The sequence below is a fragment of the Desmodus rotundus genome, chromosome 8, assembly GCF_022682495.2.
Source record: "Desmodus rotundus isolate HL8 chromosome 8, HLdesRot8A.1, whole genome shotgun sequence".
Taxonomy (NCBI): domain Eukaryota; kingdom Metazoa; phylum Chordata; class Mammalia; order Chiroptera; family Phyllostomidae; genus Desmodus; species Desmodus rotundus.
The window spans coordinates 127,307,145-127,326,265 of record NC_071394.1 but is presented as its reverse complement, the minus strand read 5'-3'; the positions used below and the strand labels follow the sequence as shown (position 1 = coordinate 127,326,265).

At 44.7% G+C, this 19,121-nt stretch overlaps 1 protein-coding gene across 5 annotated transcripts in view; it reads left to right on the top strand.

Annotated features, from left to right (window-relative positions):
• The window catches only part of ANO10 (anoctamin 10), a 110,960-nt gene that overhangs the window by 25,293 nt on the left and 66,546 nt on the right, over positions 1–19,121 (top strand). For all 5 annotated transcript variants that reach the window (XM_053929916.1, XM_053929914.2, XM_053929917.2 and 2 more), the window contains exons 10-11: positions 1,153–1,344; positions 5,705–5,833. In XM_053929916.1, coding sequence (XP_053785891.1) covers positions 1,153–1,344; positions 5,705–5,833 — 321 coding nt within the window. The remainder of the gene's footprint in view (positions 1–1,152; positions 1,345–5,704; positions 5,834–19,121) is intronic.

The following is a 19,121-nucleotide window of genomic DNA, read 5'->3' as shown; positions in this document are numbered from 1 at the left end:
TACTTAACTCCTCTATTTCCTCCTCGGACTTTTACAGTCTTAGCTATCACATTTAGGTCCCTGGTCCATTTTGAGTTAATTTTTGTAGAGAGTATAAGGAAGGGGTCCCAATTTATTCTTTTGCATGTGGATATCTGTCTAGTTGTTCCAGCACCATTTGCTAAAAAGACTCTTCTCTTTTCATCAGGTGACCTTGGCACCTGTACTGAAAGTCATAGGAACACAGGCCTGTGGGTTATTGCCGACCCTCAGTACTGCACCACTGACACACACACACACACACACACACACACACACACGTCTGTCCTTAGGCCAGTACATCACCGTCTCAATCATTGTAGCTTTGCAGTAGGTTTTCAATTAGGAAGTGTGATTTTTCCAACTTCGTCCTCTTTTCAAGGTTGTTCTGGCTAACCCCTTGTTTGCCCCAGCTACTACCCATCACCTCAGGCAGGCTGATGTTAAAACCTTCAGGTAACATCCCTGGGGAGAGGCCTTCAGTGCTTGGACTCAGTGAGGTTGGAAATAGACAGGGCTTTTGAGTGGGTTCTAACAGGGTGCCACTCTCCAGGTCGGATGACGACTTCCCTTTGGGAATGAGGTTCTCCGAGACCCTCAGCCCCGCTCCGCTCCCTCTGGTACTGGGAATGCCTGTTGGTATTTGCTATGGCTGCTGCAGAGCACGGGAGCAGGAGAAAAAACTAGAGTGAATTAAAATGCTACAAGGGGACTGTTTTTCTTTACTAAATGCCGCCTGCGTTGCTGGAAGCATTTGGTTAATTTTCACAGCACCGAACAAATTGAGTGTGACCAGTTTTGTCTGCTTTTATTGAGGGAACTTCTGGAGAGCCTCCTCCCATCCTCACTGACATCGCCGCTCTCGGTCTTTTCAGGGAGGGCCAGGGGCTGCAGGGCTGGGGCTCCTGCCCACGATGTGGGAGGCCGTCATGTAAGATTTCTGTCAGTGAGGCCACACTTCTTTGTTCTTGGTCAAGAGCAGACATCTTTAGCTCTGCTGTTATTTTCCTTAGAGAAAATGTAATAACTCATTAATTTGGCACTGGGTGAGTAGCTGGGGTGGCATTGGTAGTTTATTCTTACCATGTGATGTTAAAACAGTGCCTGTTTTCTTCTTGTGGTTCACCTTTTCAGGGCACCTTCGATGACTACCTGGAGCTGTTCCTGCAGTTCGGCTATGTGAGCCTTTTCTCCTGTGTTTACCCGTTAGCAGCTGCCTTTGCCGTGTTAAACAACTTCACCGAGGTTAATTCAGATGCCTTAAAAATGTGCAGAGTCTTCAAACGTCCGTTCGCAGAACCTTCAGCCAGCATTGGTGTGTGGCAGGTAATTATTTGAGAAAAAAATTACTCCTTTAAAAGAAAAAACAAAATGAGGCATTTGATTGGAAAACAAAAAGCCGTAAGGAGAGATTTGGGAAAACGGGGCTTCATCCTTGCTGTGCCACAAAAATAACCAACATAAACATGGAATCACTACCAACCCTGCAGACGTCAGAAGGATAAGGGAACTACATATGTAAATTGGAAACTTGGACGAAATAGACTAGTTCCCTCAAAAACGCAAACTGCTACAACTCACCTAACATGAAGTAGATAATGTGAGTAGCTCCACAACTATACGGAAATTGAATTTGCAATTATTACAATTCCCAAAAGATAACTGTCCTGACCCAAATGGTTTCACTGGTGAGTTCTGACACTTAAGGAAGAATTAACCTCGGTTTTACAGAACCTCTTCCAGAAATAGGAGGGAGTGTTTTCCAGTGTGTTTTATGAGACCAGTTTCAGAGTGATGGCAAAGCAAGTCGGGGAGAGTAGGAAAAAGAACGCAACAAATCAGTTGATGCCCCTGTGAATTAATACACAAAATGCCTTAGCAGAATATTAGCAGGTACAATTTAGCAATCTATAAAAAGAATTATTTTCCATGACAAGCAGGGTTTAGTCCAGGAATGCAGGCCTGGTTCAGTATTAGAAAGTGAATCAATATAATCCACCGTATTGATCATCTAAAGAAGAACAATCACATGATTATATCAATCCGTACAGATAAAGCATTTGACAAAACCCGACCCTCATTCAACTTGATAAGGAGCATATAAAGAAAAAAGAACCTAAAACAACCATCATGTTTATTGGTGAAAAACTGAACATTTTCCTTGTAAGATTAGAACAATGTAAGGCCGTCCAGTTGCACTGCTTGTACTAGAAGTTCTAGCCAGCGTCATACGGCCAGTGGCATTTTTAACCTACCCAAGCTGACCACAAGTCCAGTCAATATCGGCTGAGACCAGAAAAAGCTCCCAGGTGAGCACAGCCTAAATTGTCCACCTGCAGAATCGGGAGCTAAGAAAATGGTGGTTTGCAGCCACGGGGTTTCGGGTGGTATGTTACGTGCGGCTATAGCTAACTGATGAGTAGGGACACTTAACATTCCAAGTACATCAGTTTTCCTTTAAATTACAAGTTAACTAATCTACAAATTAGTTTATCAATGTAGCACTATACCAACCGAAGTTTCTCTTTTAACTAGATAAACTTACTGTCGAGTTCACATGGAAAAATAGATGAAACAGAACAGCAGGAAAACTCTAAAGAAGAAGAGTAGGGACACGCCTTACCATGTGTTAAAATTGTCACAATAGCAAGTGTATAAAGTTGTCCCATAGCGGCAGTTATTAAAGTGGTGTGGCACGGTGCGTTGGCAGACTCTCAGACCAGTGACACAGGCTGGAACACCTAGAAATTCAGTGTGTGACGTCGTGAAATCTCAAGTCAGCGTGGAAAGTGACTGTCTACTGATAGTGGGGGTGGGGGGTGTAACTAGGTTTCCAAAGGGAGGGGGGAAGGTTTGCTTTTCAAAAGAGAAAAAAAGGCAAGACACAGAATGGGAGAAAAGCCTCCCAATACATATGTCTGCCAGAGGGCTTGCATTCAGATTACATAGAGAACTCATACAACTTGACCATAAGACAATTAAATTAGCAAGAACGTGGACAAAAGATTTGAAAAACGCTTCACCAAAGAGCACGTGGGAATGGCCAATGAGCTCACGAAAAGACACAGAATTACTTCCCAGAGCAATGCAAAGGGACACCGCAAGGAGATGCACTGCGTTCCCGTTTCAAAATCCAGAAGGCGGACGGTGCCGGATGCTGGCGAGGACGTGTAGTGACTGGAACCCTTACATGCTGCTGGTGAGGATGCAGACGCTGCAGTCCTCTGCACAACTAGACGGCGCTTTAGTAAAACAGAGTTGAACACACACCTGCCACGTCCCCCGCACGCCCACTCCTCCGTATCCAGGGCCAGCCGAGAACACGCCCCTGCGGACCCTGCCCGGCCATGCCCAGAGTCACTCACTCCAGCAGCCCCAAACTGGGGACAACCCAGCCTGCCTTCACCAGGGAAATGCGTGAGAAACAAATACGGCAGATTCATAAAACAGTGCACTACTCAGCAATAAAAAAAAGGAACAAATTATCAGTGGATCGATCTCAAAATCCTCACGCGAGTGAAAGCAGCAGACACAGAAGACCACGTGCTGTACGACACCAGTTATGTGAAATTCTGAAAAATGCAAACTGATCCGTGAACATAGTGACAAAAAGCACATCAGTGTTTGCTTCGGGCCAGGGGTGAAGAGAGGATGGAGTGCAGAGCATCATGAGGAATCTTTGGGGGGAAATGGAAATGTTCTGTATCTTACTGAGGTACTTGTGGTGGTGGTCTCACAGGGGACTATATCTGTCAAAATGTATGAAGTGTATACCTTAAATGAGGGCAGTTTATTCTATGTAAATTATAACTCAATGAAGGTGATATTTAAAAATCCTAAAGCTTAGTTAGAAAGGAAAACTTGGAACAACTATAATAGAGTAACAATAATAATAATAAAAAAAGAAATGTATTCAAAACGCAGGAAGCCAGACACTTTGTATTCTGTTGGCAGGAGGGTGAGATGGTCAACCCGTGGAGCACTCCGTGGTATTAGCTATCAAAACTACGAACGTGTGGCACTTTTCCACTTGCAGGAATTTGCGGTACTTCCACAATTGTTGTTGAATGATGTATTTACAAGGTTACTAATTATAGCTTTATTGGTAATAGCAACTAGGAAATGGTTTGATAAGCTGCGGTACATCCACGCAGTGAAGTACCGTATTTTGCTGTGTATGATGCACACCCATGTTTTGGGCATGTCATACATGGGATTATTATAACCATTATTATACCCATGGTATGTAATTATCATACCCATGTATAATGTGCATCCTTATTTTTCCCTCAGAAGTTTTGGCAAAAAAATGTGTATCATATACGGCAAAATGCGGGTACTTCAGCGGTTGTGACGAAGAATGAGGGAGGTCTGAGTACTGACACAGAATATCCTCTAAGACTTTTTAAGTGACAAAAGCAAAGAATCTGACAGTGTATATTATTGAAGAGAGCAAGAAGTGTACTCAAGCTTGCTTATATTTGCACACACAGTGTCTAGAAAGGTACATAAGAAATTGATAACAGTGATTATCTTGTAGGGAGAACAGGAGCTGGCAAGTGGGGGAGGGGGAGCAAGGAGACTCTTCACTGTACACTGAATAAAGTTTGATTTTTGAACTATGGGAACATAATTATAAAAAATAAATTGAATTTTTAAGCTATCTAAAGAGAAGGTAATGTCCTGAATAGATTTGTTTTAAAGAAAACTGTGAAAAAATAATCAGATTAAGCAAAGGATTCCTAAAATATAAATATGATGGTAGAAATCCTTCATGGGACAAGATTTTATTAAGTTTCAATCTGATCATGTTTTGTCTTCTTTTAAAGTCTGTATTTCCAATAGTAATTATATTTCTTATAATTAGAGGTTAAGTTATTACATAGGGATCACCAAGTGCTATACAGGAAGGAAGGGAGGGAGGAAGAGAGGGAGGAAGGAAGGAAGGGAGGGAGATAGGGAGGAAGGGAGGGAGGAAGGAAGGAAGGGAGGGAAGGAGGGAGAGAGGGAGGAAGGAACTGAGGAAGGAAGGGGGGAGGGAGAGAGGGAGGAAGGAAGGGAGGAAAAGGCAGGGCAACCGCGAGGTTGCCCCAGTCTGTGTCAGTTCTGGGCGCCAGGCTCCTCCTCCATGGGACACGGGACCCTGGAGTCTGTTCGGTAGGTCTCAGTGGGACCTACCTGTATTTTTCCGAAGTTCTACGTGTGATTTGGTAAGCGCCACTAGAAAGGGGGTCACTGTAACTTGTGCCTCAGGTATGGCGGAACCAGGTGTGGTATGAGATCTGTCCGAGTAGGACAGTTTCACAAAATAAATTCCATTTAAACGCGTATTTGGCTGTGTTTGAAACGTTTTCCCTGGTGGCCCCGCATCAGCGTCCCGTTAGGTGTGAGTACAGGGCCTTTAGCAGCGTGGTCATCTGGGGTGTATTCCAAATTCAAGTCCCTGGCCGGTTGGAGGGGAACATGTCGCTTGGGGATATTTAAGCCAAAAGTACCTAAAATACCTTCTGGCAGTATGGCGTGTTTAAGCCAGGGAAAATATAGCAGCAGGAAGAAAAGATTTAAGATGTACTCGGCAAGTTGAGAACTACGGGAAGGCTTTCCCTTGATTTTAACAATACGAAAGAGGATGAGGAAATGCGGACGCAGTCACTGCCGTTTTTAATGTCACACTCTCCTCTTTCAGTTGGCTTTTGAGACAATGAGTGTCATATCTGTGGTCACTAACTGCGCTCTGATCGGGATGTCACCGCAAGTGAATGCACTCTTCCCGGAGTCGAAAGCCGACCTCGTTTTGATTGTAGTCGCAGTGGAGGTAAGTGAAAGTTTAATCCACCTCAGTGGTTTGTGCGCCAGATGCCCCGTTAGTCTGAAGCAGCGATGCGTCTCGCCGGCAATGTGGCAGCTTGCGTTTCCCGGTGAGAAAGCAGAGCGGTGTGGGGAACGGGAAGACCTGAGTTTGAGGCGGTGCCTTCCTGGGTCTCGTCTAGGGCTGAGCGACAGCCACCGTGGTGCAGTGGTGCAGGCAGGGAGGCCTGGTCAGTGCTGAGCAGGTAGATCCCGCTTGAAGTAGAGTTCTGTCGACTTAATGTGCTTTTCTTTCTTAGTCTCCCCGAGGGACCTGTCACTTCTACTTTCTCAAACAAATAAAGCCTCAGAAAATGCTTTTGGGGAGTGACTTGTGTAAGTCTCCTTTGCGACAGGCACGGCATTCATCGTGACACGTTCTGGAACTCCACGGGGTGCCGTAGTGTGGAGGAGGACCCGCGCGCGAGCAGGGCACGCGGCTGGCTCTCTGCTCCTTAGGGTTTCGTTCTACTACGTTTCTGAGTAAGGAGTGCTGTAGCTGGCATCTTCGGGAAATTAAGCAGTGACCGATCCCAAACGAGAATTTGCAGGGAATTTTTGGTCGCTAGTGATTTTAGTCGTCAGGAATATTGTGACCTTTTATTTTTGGATATTTGCAAAATAGAACAGCTGTGAAATTTTTAAAGCAAAAGTTAGCAGGAGCGTAAAGCGCCGACTCATGTAGCTAAGGCCTCAGGACTCAGGGCAGGCCAGAAGGAAGTGGAAGCCTGAACTTGTGCGTTCCCAGCAGTGGCTACAGCAACCCCGTCTGCTCTGCTCTTTCAGCGTATCTGATAGGAGTCTGTGTTCGTGATGGATGCTATATGTAGAATATGCGTTTGGGAGAATGGTTTTAGATGGCAGTGAGTAGGAGGGGAAAGAGGACGGCTTTGGCAGATATAAGTGGGTCTATTTTGAATTTGTGACTTGGATAGGATTTTGGAGAGCTATTTGCAAGGCTGATTTATTACCTGTGGAAGTGGGAGATCAAAACAGAGAGGGCCCTGAGATAGTGGATGGCCCACTGGCCAGGTTCACCGTGTGCCTTCTGCATTTAGGATATGGCCCTCAACTTGGCGGGTCTAGGAACCTGTCTTCGCCAGTAGTACATCGAGAGCTAACTAGGTTTTAGGGACTGACTTATGCTTAACACTAATGAGACTCAAGAGGGATTGATGAGAAGGCCAGGTAGCTGATTTCCTAGAAGATACTTTTCCAATGACCGTAACAATTGGTATTAAAGGATAAGTAGAATTGGTTACTAGAACATTTCCTGGTAAACTGAGGACCAGGTCAAGAGGAGTGTAACAGTCCTGAGAGGCACGAAAACCTTCCCCACCCCGAGCAGGGCCCTGTCATAGCCGGGGCCTGCGCCCACTGCCAGCTTCTGAGCAGTGCTGCCGGAGCTCAGCCGGAGCTCAGCACGGCCCCAGTCTCAAACTTGCCTTCACGTTCTCTGATTTTGTGGCAGGCCTAGTGTTCCTGTGTATTCCCGTTGATTTGCCTACTGCTTCTCTTGTCCTGGTGATATCTCGCTTAATCAGATAGTCAGCGCCTGGTTCTTCCCACCCAATCTGGGAGATTTCTTGGCCTACCGGACTGTTCTGCGGACAGGACTGTTCTACAGATGGACAGACGGCTGTGCTAGTCTGATCTGCGTGTGTTCCTGATGTGGCTGCTTTAAAATCCGTCTCAGATGCTTCCAGCATCAGATTTGTCTGTTGACTGTATCTTCTCAGTCAAGTCGAGGTTTTCCTGGTTCTGGTCGCGATGAGTGACTTTTACTGAAAGTGGGGTGCGTCGGGTGTTGTGTGTGTTACAAGAGTGCTCTGGATCTTATCTAAACCCAGTAGTTTCAGCTGCCCCCCACTGCCCACACTGTGGTGTGAGGGTGAGGGGTGGGGCACGTCACCCCGTTGCTGCCAGTTAGGGGTGGAAATCCAAGTTTCCCACTTGGATTCCATGGTCACCTGAGGGGGCTCCTCCTTACTGCTGGACAGGGAGGGGAGTTCTGGCTTTCGCTGACACTTCTCCTCCTGGGAGGGGTGACCCTAACCTCATTCCGTTCCCCACCTGACCTCCACGGACATCGGGGGTGGCCTCCCAACTGCTGGGTGGGAGTGAAAGTCCCGACTCGCCACTGAACTACTTGTGACACAGCCCTAGTGAGGAGCAGAGGGGAACCTTGTTACTGCCAGGGAGGGTGGAGTTCAAGTTCTCCATGTGTCTCCAATGACAAGTTAGGGGGTGTGGGTGTGCTCGTTACCATTCAGCGAGGGGGGGACTGGGCTCCCTGCTTGGCCTTCTCCGGTGAGGTGAGGCCCCTTGCTTCAGGCTGGTGGGGGCGTGAGTCTAGGCTCCCCCCAGGAATTCCCTGGTGGGGCGCAGGAGGGGCCCTGGCATTTCTGTGCTGTCCGGCTGCAGCAGGGCGGCTCTTGTCTGAAGTCTTCTGTCCCGGCGGGCGGCCCCTTTCCAGTCCTTTGGCTGGAGAGAGCAGGCTTTCCTTGGCTTTTTTGGGGTCCCCATTGTCATTTCTGGGGTTCCAGCTTCCTCAGCACTCAGTCATGGATATGTTAGGTGAAGAGAGAGCCCTAGGAACCCACGGCCATGTCATTCCTCACATCCTGGGGTCCCTAGTCCGTCTGCCTTCTTTCTGCCTTCCAGAGTCTTCTTACATTCACCCTCTACGTAATGTCTGTGGTTTTTAGTTGTGCTTGGTGGGGACATTAGTAAGAAGTACTTCTACTCTTTTCAGAAGCAGAAGTCCTCATTTTCTTGTTTACTAACCTTTCTTGTCCCTTCAGCTTAGGATCTTGGCACACATGAAGTCCTCTCTTTGTACCTGGCTCACAGTCTTATTCATCAGGTTCAGCTCAGATCTCCCTGGGCTCCCGGGCCTTCCTGGTCTCTGCATCTCAGCTACACTTTCGGTTAGCTTCATGAGGCCTGGTATTTGTCTCCTCCATAACATTTATTCTACTTCCAAGCCGTGAACTACTCGTAGGTTTACTTATTTAATTATGCCTGTCTCTCGGGTGCACTTTGTCATCTTCGTGAGAGGCAGACGATGTCCACTTTTCTATGTCAGTAAACCAGACGACTCCCTTGAATTGTGACTCAATCCTGGTAGGTATGCCGTTCAGTGTTCAGATGAATGTTGAATTAATAAATGAAGCTACTGAAAAGAAAAGGGGCACTTCAATATTTTTATTGAAAAGGAAAGATGGATATTATTGCTGCTTGATAAATTCACATTCAGTGTTAATTACAGGAGCATATCTGTTGGTTTATAACCTTTTCTGAGAGAAGACAAGTGGCAAGTGCTAGCCGCCTTCATTCCCTAATTAAATTGCACTCAGTCCGTAGCGAAGTCAGGTGCTGGGGAAAGACAAGCTGTCTTTTTGGTTTTTCCCTCGAGAGCTCCGCTTCTAAACGTAGTTGAGAAGATGTGCACGTTTCACGCACACACGTACACGCCCACGTACATGTGTAGCTCAGCACGTTTACTCGGGATGCAACTGGGCAATAAAAACGATGCCTAAGGGGTGTGAGGTGGTACCTCTTGAAGTTTGGATTTGCATTTCCCTGGCGACCAAGAAGCCTAAGCACATCTTTTCCTGTGCTTAGTGGCCGTTTGTAAATATTGAAATGTCTGTTCAAAGCCTTTGTCCATTTTTTTTAACCGTGTTACTGATTTTTTTAGTCGGCGAGTTGTAGGAGTTCTTTGTATGTTCTAAATATGAACCCCTCTTTACATGCATGACTTGTGGGGAGTTTCTGCCACTCCGCGCGTCGCCTTCTCACTCCGTTGATGCTATGCTTCCATGCACAAAGGTCCAACCTCTATTTTTTCCTTTTTTGCCTTTGCTTTTAGTTTATATCTAGGAAATTATCGCCAAATTTAACGTAATGAAATTCTATCCTATGTTTTTTTCTAGTTTTATAGTTCTAGGTTTTAAGTCTAGATCTCTGATCCACTGTGAGTTAAATTTTGTGTGTGATATAAAGTAATCATTCTTTTGCATGTGGATATCCAGCATCATTTGTTGAAAAGACAGTCCTTCCCTAGTAAATGGTCTCGACACCTTTGTCAAAACTCACTGGCCCATGTGTGTGAGGGCTCAAAGAAAGCTGTACCTATTTAACGTATACAACTGGTGAGTCGGAGATAACGAATATCTATCTTTTTGCCGGTACCACACTGCTTTGATTACTGTAGCTTTGTAGTTAAGTTTTGAAATCAGGAAGTGTGAGACCCCCAACTTTGTTATTCTTTTTCAAGAATGTTTTGGCTATTTTGATTGTGTATTTGTAGTAACTATAGCTCTTTATTTTCTGATTAAAAAAAACCCTATTGATCAAAAGTTGGGTTATATTGGCACAGATTGGTATTAGAATAAGTCCCCTCTTTCTACCACATCAGTGTATTTAAAGATTTATTTTTCCTTTATTGACTTCATACATTTGCGAGGACCCTACCTTAGTTTTTAAGTTGAGAATTTTCTGTGTCAGAACAAAATCAAGCTCAGAGAAAGTGTTAGCACTAACCAAAAAATTAGTAAGTTAGCTAATTTTATTCTAGTGTTGCAAAGACCTGTGCTGAGTGCCATCTGGTCTTGTAATGAATCCACAGTGCAGAAAGTTTACAAATAAATTTGAAAATACAACTTTTTTGTTACCATGTAAGTTTGTAAGATCATACTGAAATTCTAATTCAGAATGTTACAGAAAATATCAAAATCACCAGTGGATCAAATTAACGTGTTCCTGTTTAGGAGATTTTTCTCTTTGATCTGCAGTGTCTTTTCAAATTGGGGAGCACAATCTTAAAATTACATTTTATTCCCTATTTTTTCCTGTGGTCTAGATAAAGCGTTAGTTTATTGAGGTAAAAAATGTTTTGCTAGTGGCATATGAAATGAATTCCATGCTGTACTTTCCTATGTCCTTTTGTGGCCCCTAAAAGAGTAGAAATTTCACTAATTCAAAAAAGCCGTAATAAATTAGCCATAAACATAAAGTAAATGCTTATATAAATTTTTAACATCGTGATGTAAAAAACAATTTAAGATACTTTACTTTAAAAGCTTTTTCTTCCAAATTAAGTAACATTTAAAATAAAGTCATGATATTATAATTTTTTTAACCAAGAAGACATAGAGAATATAACTGGGATGTTGGTATCAATTGAGAGTTCTCATACTCAAATTGTGGACGAATCGATCATTTCAGTAGCTTTTCTGGTTCACATTTTCAAAGCCAGCAAACTTCAATTTTTATTTAGGTTTCTTTTATAAAACTTGATTTAGTGCTGCATAAAGTTGAATAAAGGGCAAAAAAGTGATCCTTAGGCTCGTAACTCAGTGTCGTGTATCACAACTTTTGTGTATTTACTGCCATCTAGTGTTGCCTTTTTAAAAAACTACTGACATTTCACTTACAACATTAAATTTATTGGGATAACATTGCTTAATAACACATCAATTTCAGGTGTACAACTTTGTTGCATTTTTGTTTTTAGAGAGAAGGGAAGGGAGCGTGGGCAAGGGCAAGCATGCGCGAATATTCAGTAACTGAGGAGTGTCCGTTGAGTTACTTTAACTGCATTTGCAAGTGATTAAGTAATTGCTTGTTAAATGTTTATTAACGAATGAATGATCATATATAGGTTTTTTTCCTCGAGCATGTAGTTAGTGGCGGTTGAGACTTCAACTTCAACTTTACAGTTAAAGACTTTGATGTGCCTTTGGGACGTGTAACTAACAAAGCCCTCAGGCAAAGCATTAGACTTACATTATTTAAAAGAAAAGGTAAACTGAATAGGCAGTCTGGTACAGCAGTTAAGAACTCGGGCTCTGGGTTCAAATCCTGGCTCCATCTTTGACAAGCTGTGTGTCCTTCAACGAGCTTAGCACCTGCAGTTGCCATGGGGATAAACGAGGAAATGCATGTGGTATGTTTAGTACATTGCTCGGCAAGCTTAAATACTCAGTATGCTAGTTATTGTTGTCGTTGAGAAAAAGATCTCTTCTCCTACTCTACTTAATTGAAAGGTCTGATTAAACTGTGAGAAGTCAGCTTAAAAGCTTGCCTGGGAAGGAACCCACAACCAACTTTATTCATCCGGTCACTGCTTCCCAGGGCTGGAACATGTGTTGGGTGCCTGGGAAGCTAAATAAGGCTTTTGACTTTAGGGGCAGGGTACTTTTGAATGGAATTATTAAACTGGGTTTTTTCCTTCCTGCTTTGGTTTCCTCCATTCCTGTGGTAATCCTGGTAATTGTTTGGTTTTTTCGTGGGCTGTCCCCCTCCCAGATTTTATCCAAAGGAGGCATCGCTCTGTGTTGTGTGGGAATGATTAAAGACAGTCATTGCCAAGATATCGCCCTGGCTTTAGAAATGCTCGCCGACAGAATCCTCCTAGAGCTAAATCACAGTGCAGCCGAAGGCTTCCAAAGACCTGTTCCGTCCCTCCGCCCTGGGCCCGGCCCAGATGGGCATAGCTCGCCCCGCCCTCAGGTGGGGCCTGGGAGAAGATGTTTGCTCCCCCAGTTACGTGCCCACCCAGAGGCATTTTGCCCTCAAATCTGTTTATATGCCATATTCTCGTTACTGTAATTGGCGTGATTTAATTAAATGGAATGAAAACTGATGAAACGTGTGTGCTAAAACAGAGAGCCGTCATTTCTGTGAAACACTTTGGAAAGACTCCATAAAGACAAATTACTATCAGATTGGGTAAAGATGAGGCAATTATAAAAGATTAGGGAAAAATCATAAAAATATGGACAGCTTTCAGATTCTGTTTCCACACTGCTTCACGCCACTCTTTTTAAAAGAAAGCAGACCTGGGAATCTTCGGCCTTGAATTTTGGGTGTGGTTTACACATGGAAGACAGTGAGGAACTCTGTCCCTGGGTCCTACTCAAAGGAAAGGCCTGGGCCGCACCTGATAGAACCTGCAAATGAACGAACTTCCAGCGTTTGCTACACACGTTGGAGTAGCACAGGGCCCATGGAGAAATTCACATTCCATTTACATTCCCTTCCAGGATGGTCTCTGTTAACATACATGCCCAGAGGCAGAACTGCAATATCCATTTCCGCCTACTAACTGAAACCCTGCTAGGCCGTCCCAATGATATATACAAGTGAAGAGACTGAAAACGGAGTCCACCATGTGTCCCCATTAGGAGATCGCACTTCCAGCCCTCTCCTCACTAGGCAGGAGCCACCATGGGGGGTGTGGGGGAGGATGAACCGGTTTGTGCCTGAGGAGCCAGGCCCTGTGCATGGAGATGCGCGTTGGCTGCCCTGCACCTGTACCACCGCTGCCATGCCCCCCGCCCCCGGGGTCCTGGCAGCCGCCAGCTTTCTCTGCTCCTGCTGCACTGGTCCAAAAGCCCTGGGGTCTGCCGAGTCCTCTTCTCCACTGTCCTCACGTCCACCCTGACTTCTCCAGCTTCTGCGGTCCCGGTGGGGAGGTCGCAGTTCTTTATGCCCGCGTCCTCACAGTTCACTTGTTCTGCCAGAAACACAAACTGCCCGAGTCGGTGTTTTCAGAGACCGGCTCTGCAAGCCATCCTTCTGTGCTTTCACATAACTCGTCGTGTTTCCTTTTCAGACACTGTTTCTGGGGGTCTGGTCTGCACTGGAAACACAAAGATGACAAGCCACGCCCTTGCTCTGGACGGGGAGCTCGACCCACAGGCAGGGCGTTTCCGTGCTGGTTTTCCATGCCTGTCTGCGTGCTTTCCCCTCCGTGGAAGCCGCGCCTCTGAGTCCATGTTTACCCACTCTCAGAGCCTGCTGCACGCCACGTTTCCTGCAGGGGCTTCTCCCGAGTTAACAGCTCGCAAACTCAGAAAGTCGCATTAGCGCTCACTTCAAGAACCTCTTACCGGTTGTGCCCCAAATCGGGCCAGCCTTGGCCAGCCATACACCACACACCACAGCACTGACTAGCGACAAAACAGGCCAGTTCTGCATCACTAGTCATTGGGGAAATGCAGGTGAAAGCCACAAGGAGATGCCACCACACACCTGGCAGAATGGTCAAAAGAGAAGAATGAACAGTATCAAGTGCTGGTCAGGACGCGGAGCAGTCGGACCTCTCCAACATGGCTGGGTGGGATGCAGGGTGGCTCAGGTGCTCTGGAAAACACTTTCGCATCTTCTTACGAAGGTAAGCATACACTTACTATATATGACCCGGAAATCCCATGCCTAGGAGTTTACCCAGGACAAGTGAACTGAAGTTCACATAAAAACCTGTATGCAGCCGTTATAGCTGCCTTTTATTATCTCCAGGTGGAGCTAATGCAAGTGTCCTGCAACCGGCAAGGCATAAGCAGTCTGTGGCGCGTCCACGCCGCGGGAACAGAAAGGAGTCTGGGATGAGCAACAGCAGAGATCAGTCTCATGCGTTATGCTAAGTGAGAGAAGCCAGGCTCCGAAGGCTCCATCCTGTTGATTTATTTTGGGAAAAGCAGAACTGCAGGGGCAGAAAGCAGACCCGGGGCGGCCAGGGCTCAGGGGTGGGGGATTGACCACGAGGAGGCAGTTCACACACAAAACTGGGCCAGGCTTCTTTGTCATTTCTTTTAGCATCATAAACTTAGATATAGTGCCTGGATTTGGTAAAATGGTCTAAACTTGATCAGTGCACAATTTTTCTAGTTATTTCGATACATTGTCATTGTTCTTTTGTAGTTACTTGTTTTCCTTCTCCCCTCCCCTCTTTAGTCTGTAGCTTAAAAGTTTCAGAGGGGCTTCAGGTGTTCTGTGGCCCCCAAGATGCCATGTTACAAAGGCTGGATTAAATTAGCATCTGAATGAGACTTTTGTAGATTCCACGGTGCTTCTAAACATCAGATGTTGATATTACCACTATAAGTTCGTCCTGATCAATAAAATACGTTCCTCCTTCCATTGTCTTATAAATGCTACTAAAAATGAACTATTTCCAAAGATGTTAAAAGCCATGAGAGGGAGGGAAGGAAAGATTTTAAATGTTGACTACTTTCTAGAAAACAGCTTCTTCTCTTACATGTTTTAGTTAAAAACCCTCATCTTCCAACTGAAGGACAGAAACACTGTGTTTTACACACACGTGCACGTGTGTGTGTGTTTTATGAGCTATGCGTATTCTGAGTCTCGTGTGTGTGTGCGTGTGTGTGTTTTATGAGCTATGCGTATTTCAAGTCTGATGTGTGTATGTTTATGAGCTATGCGTATTCTGAGTCTGGTGTGTGTGTGTGTTATGAGCTATGTGTATTCCGAGTGGTGTGTGTGTGTGTGTGTGTGTTTATGAGCTATGTGTATTCCGAGTCTGGTGTACGTGTGTGTGTGTGTTTTATGAGCCATGCGTATTCCGAGTCTGAAGATCAAGCCTCCCCTGGGGCAGTTTGAGCACAAGGTGGAAGGTGGGCTGCAGGATGTCGAGACTTGATTGTCCCCAAGCTGCTGTCGGTGGCCCCAGCTGTGCTCCTTGCTGCATGTGCAGGGAAGGCTGTGGTGGCCCCGTGGTCCCTTCCGTCTCAGTGCTTCACGTAGAAACCGACTGGCACCCTCTGTGCTGATGATGAAGGCTGCACCATTGTGGTCATTGGTGCACAAAGAAGCCAGGTCGAGGGAGTGTTTCACAGCCAAAAGGTGGTGGGATTGGAGCGGAGAGAGTACAGTTTATTCATACTCTTTTATGGTGATCAGTTGTCCAAAAGGAGACACCAGGAAAAAATTTCTATTACTATTTACTAAAATTACTATTTCTACTTCTACATATGTCTTTTTTTTTTTTTAGTCCTAGATAAGCAGATAAGTCTTTTTGGTGTTTGCCAAAGTTTCCCGACTCCTTTATTTTTTCTATGAACGCATTCTCTGGTACAGTGCTTCACAGACACCATTGGCATACTGACCATTGGGACCTCTTGGGTGGGCCTAGGGCCTCGTTCCTCACAGCTGCTAGACACCGCCCATGCTATGGCCTGTGACCCCTGCTTTGAGCAACAAAGGAGTCCTCGAGGAGAGTTCGTAAGTTCTTGAACACTTCAGACTGCTCTTCTCTGACTTTGCTGGATTGAGGTTTTTCAGGCTCAGTGTTCATAGTCTCACGGAACTGCTCCTGCAGTGCTGTCTTGCGCTATTGCCGTCAAACCGTGATGCTGGCCTGATTTTCCTCCTTTATTGAGCGACTCGGTCGTTTTGATTCGAGGCCCAGGGCTTTAGTATTCCTTTTTGGAGTTTATCTTTAGAATCTAATCGTTTTATAGATCTGTGTCTCAGAGCTGGCTGGTGACGATCACAGATACACCGTGGGCCCCTTCAGTACAGTTTCAGGTCTACTTTTATTTCTGGAACATTTTCCTGAATGGTTTTTAATGTTAACTGTGTCCTGTCGTTTTGCCGGTGCTCAGGGTCTCCGTTGCATGCGTGTGGGGTCTTCTTTGCCTGCCTTCCACGTCGATCGCTTGCTTTCACTTTGGCATCTCTGTTTCGTTTTCGTCCTCCTGACTTCCTAAGTCTTTCTCTGGTGTCCCTTATACTGTCGTTTCCACCCATTCTCCCTTGGCCACTCTGTAATTTATACATCGTTTCTAAGAGGATATTGGTCTTTTTCTTTAGTTCTTTACGGGTTGTCACTCCCATTTCCTACCTTCCTGTTTGTTTGGTGTTTCTGTTCTGAGTTTTAAAATTTCCTCTGTGAAGGTTTCCTTTCACATTTGTAAATGCCTATTTAATATTACTGAGTTCAGTGTTGAAAGTTGAGTTATCATTTTCATCTGGTTCATGTTTTGTTTATTGGGTAGCTTTTTGTTTGTTCAACTTTTTTGTTGCTGCTGCTGTTGTTTGGGAAGAGAACCCAAACGGGAACCACTTGACTCTCGATGTCTCGCCGTCATGGACTGTCTCACGCTCACAGTGACTTTGCGCCGACGTGACCTGCTGGGGTCTTGTTGCTGTTGTTCACTTTGAAACGAGCACTTATTCTGGACTCGTAATAGCAGTTCTGGTTATTCTAATGGATTCCTAGCTCACTACAAACCCTATTCTTGGTAATATACTGTAGCATATCTAATGCGTCATCTATAAGGAGCATGCGAGGCACGTTGTAATCGTTTAATTCCACAAGGGGCAGTTTGAAAATGAGTTTTCATCACTGTACCGCCATTGAACAAGATCTGAAAATTGTCCCAGAAATTCATTACACTTAATGAGTCCATAAATTGCGACTTACATCCTTTGTAAGTTTTCCCCAAGCCACTGAGGGCAGCATGGTGTGTGTGTGTTATATGTATTGTATACGCCACATATTTACATACGTGCCTTTGTGTGTACAGTTTTCCACTGTTGTTGAAGTCAAAAAGTAAGTAGAAATTATTTTAGACCCTCAGAGAATTTGAGGGACCGCTGCTGTTACTGCTTAAAGTACAGCAGACATAAGGATACAGATGCTACATTTCATAGTGCTTATAGGCTATTTTAAGTAAATATTCAAAGTATTTTGGGAAACTTTTAATTAAAGTGTAATATACACATACCATATGTTGCCGTGTACAACGCGCACTTTTTGCCCATATTTTTAAGGGAAAAATAAGGATGCACGTTGTACATGGGTAGTGCCTAAAATACCTTGTACCCGTTCTTGTGTTTTGTAATTCTTTGTCACGTAAAATTTCTTGTACCATAACATGTTCAAAAATAAATCTAAAATTTCTTTAGAATACAAAAAATAAGTATCTAAATATAAATAAATAAATAATTCAATTAAAAAATTAAAATGGAAGATTTTTTTTCCTGAAAGTTTGGGCCAAAAACCTGGGTGCACACTACACACGGGAGCGCACTGTACACGGCAAGCACACGGTAGGAGCTGCTCATGAGCATCAGGCTCAGTGAAGCGTCAAGAAGTGGACACTCTTGGAAGACATAGGACAGCTTGCCAGAAGTCCCTTCTTGTTCTTCCCAGTTGCTGCCGGCCGAAAGTAACTACTTTTTTGACTTCTGTTGCCATTTAGTTTTGCCTCTTTTTAAATTTCGTATTCATTGTATCATATAGTGTGTTCTCTCAGGATATCTTTTAATGATTGCAGTCTGTGGAAACCGCTTCCCAGCTAGGATGCTTCTTAACAGTTTCTTCTCTGACACGTTAATTAATCACTCAGCGGCGCTGTGTTGGTGCGCCCGCTGCCGCCCCCGCATGGCTGGCAGAGCGCCTCAGCCCTCCGCAGATGTGCTGTTTCTGGCATTATAAAAATAATCATAAATATTACATCTCTAAATCCAGTGAAGAAATTGTCAGAAGGATGGATAATTAGAGAGATTAATAAAATATGAAGATATTTAGAGATCCGATGACTGAACAGGACAATTAGTGTGTTGCTAATTCTGAAAGTGGATCTAAACTGGGTGAGATAACTTTACCGCCCGTATGTTAGTCAGATCCCTGACTAAAGAGATAAGTCGGCAGTCTTTTAAAAGCTTCATCATTTCCATCACTCAATTGCTTTTATTTTCCTAAATGTGCCAATTTCAGTGACTTTTTTAACTTAATACTTTCTGAGTATATTATGTGGATACGCTAGACTAGACTGCATGTTGTCATTTAAAAATAGGATTGATAACTCTGTTGCAGAACAAACAGATAAACAAATGCAAAGTGGAGAGATGATGCTGACACATTAGAGTGTTGGGAGACCCTTGGATCTGGGAAGGAACGGCACCCAGAGGTTTGGGGTGGCCATGGAGTGGCCAGCCTCCAGGAGAGTCCCCATCGGTTGCTGACACATTAATACTGAAAACAGAAGAAGAAAAGCTTGCAAGGCCCAGAAGCACGTTTGAAAACTGGGCCTCTGCTCTTGTAAACGCATCTTCTAAATGCATCAGCTCCCTTCCCCTGCCACCACCACTAATGGGGTCATTTCAGGAACTTGGAAAGAGGAGAGAAGAGAGACAAAGCGTCTTTTCCTACTGAATGTTCTACCCTCTTCACATTACTTCCCCCTCACCAAATTCATATGGAAATGCAAGGGAACCAGCGTAGCCAAAACAGTCTTAAAAAGGGATGAACAAAGCGTGAGGACTCAGACTTCCCAGTTTCAAGACTTTCTGCAAAGCTGCGGTAATCACGACTGTGTGGTGCTGGAATAAGAATGGAGGTAGAGGTCAGTGCTGTAGAACTGAGAGTCCAGAAACATGGCTTCACTTTTGTGGGCAACTGGTTTTTCACAGAAGTGCCAGGACAATTCAGGGGGGAA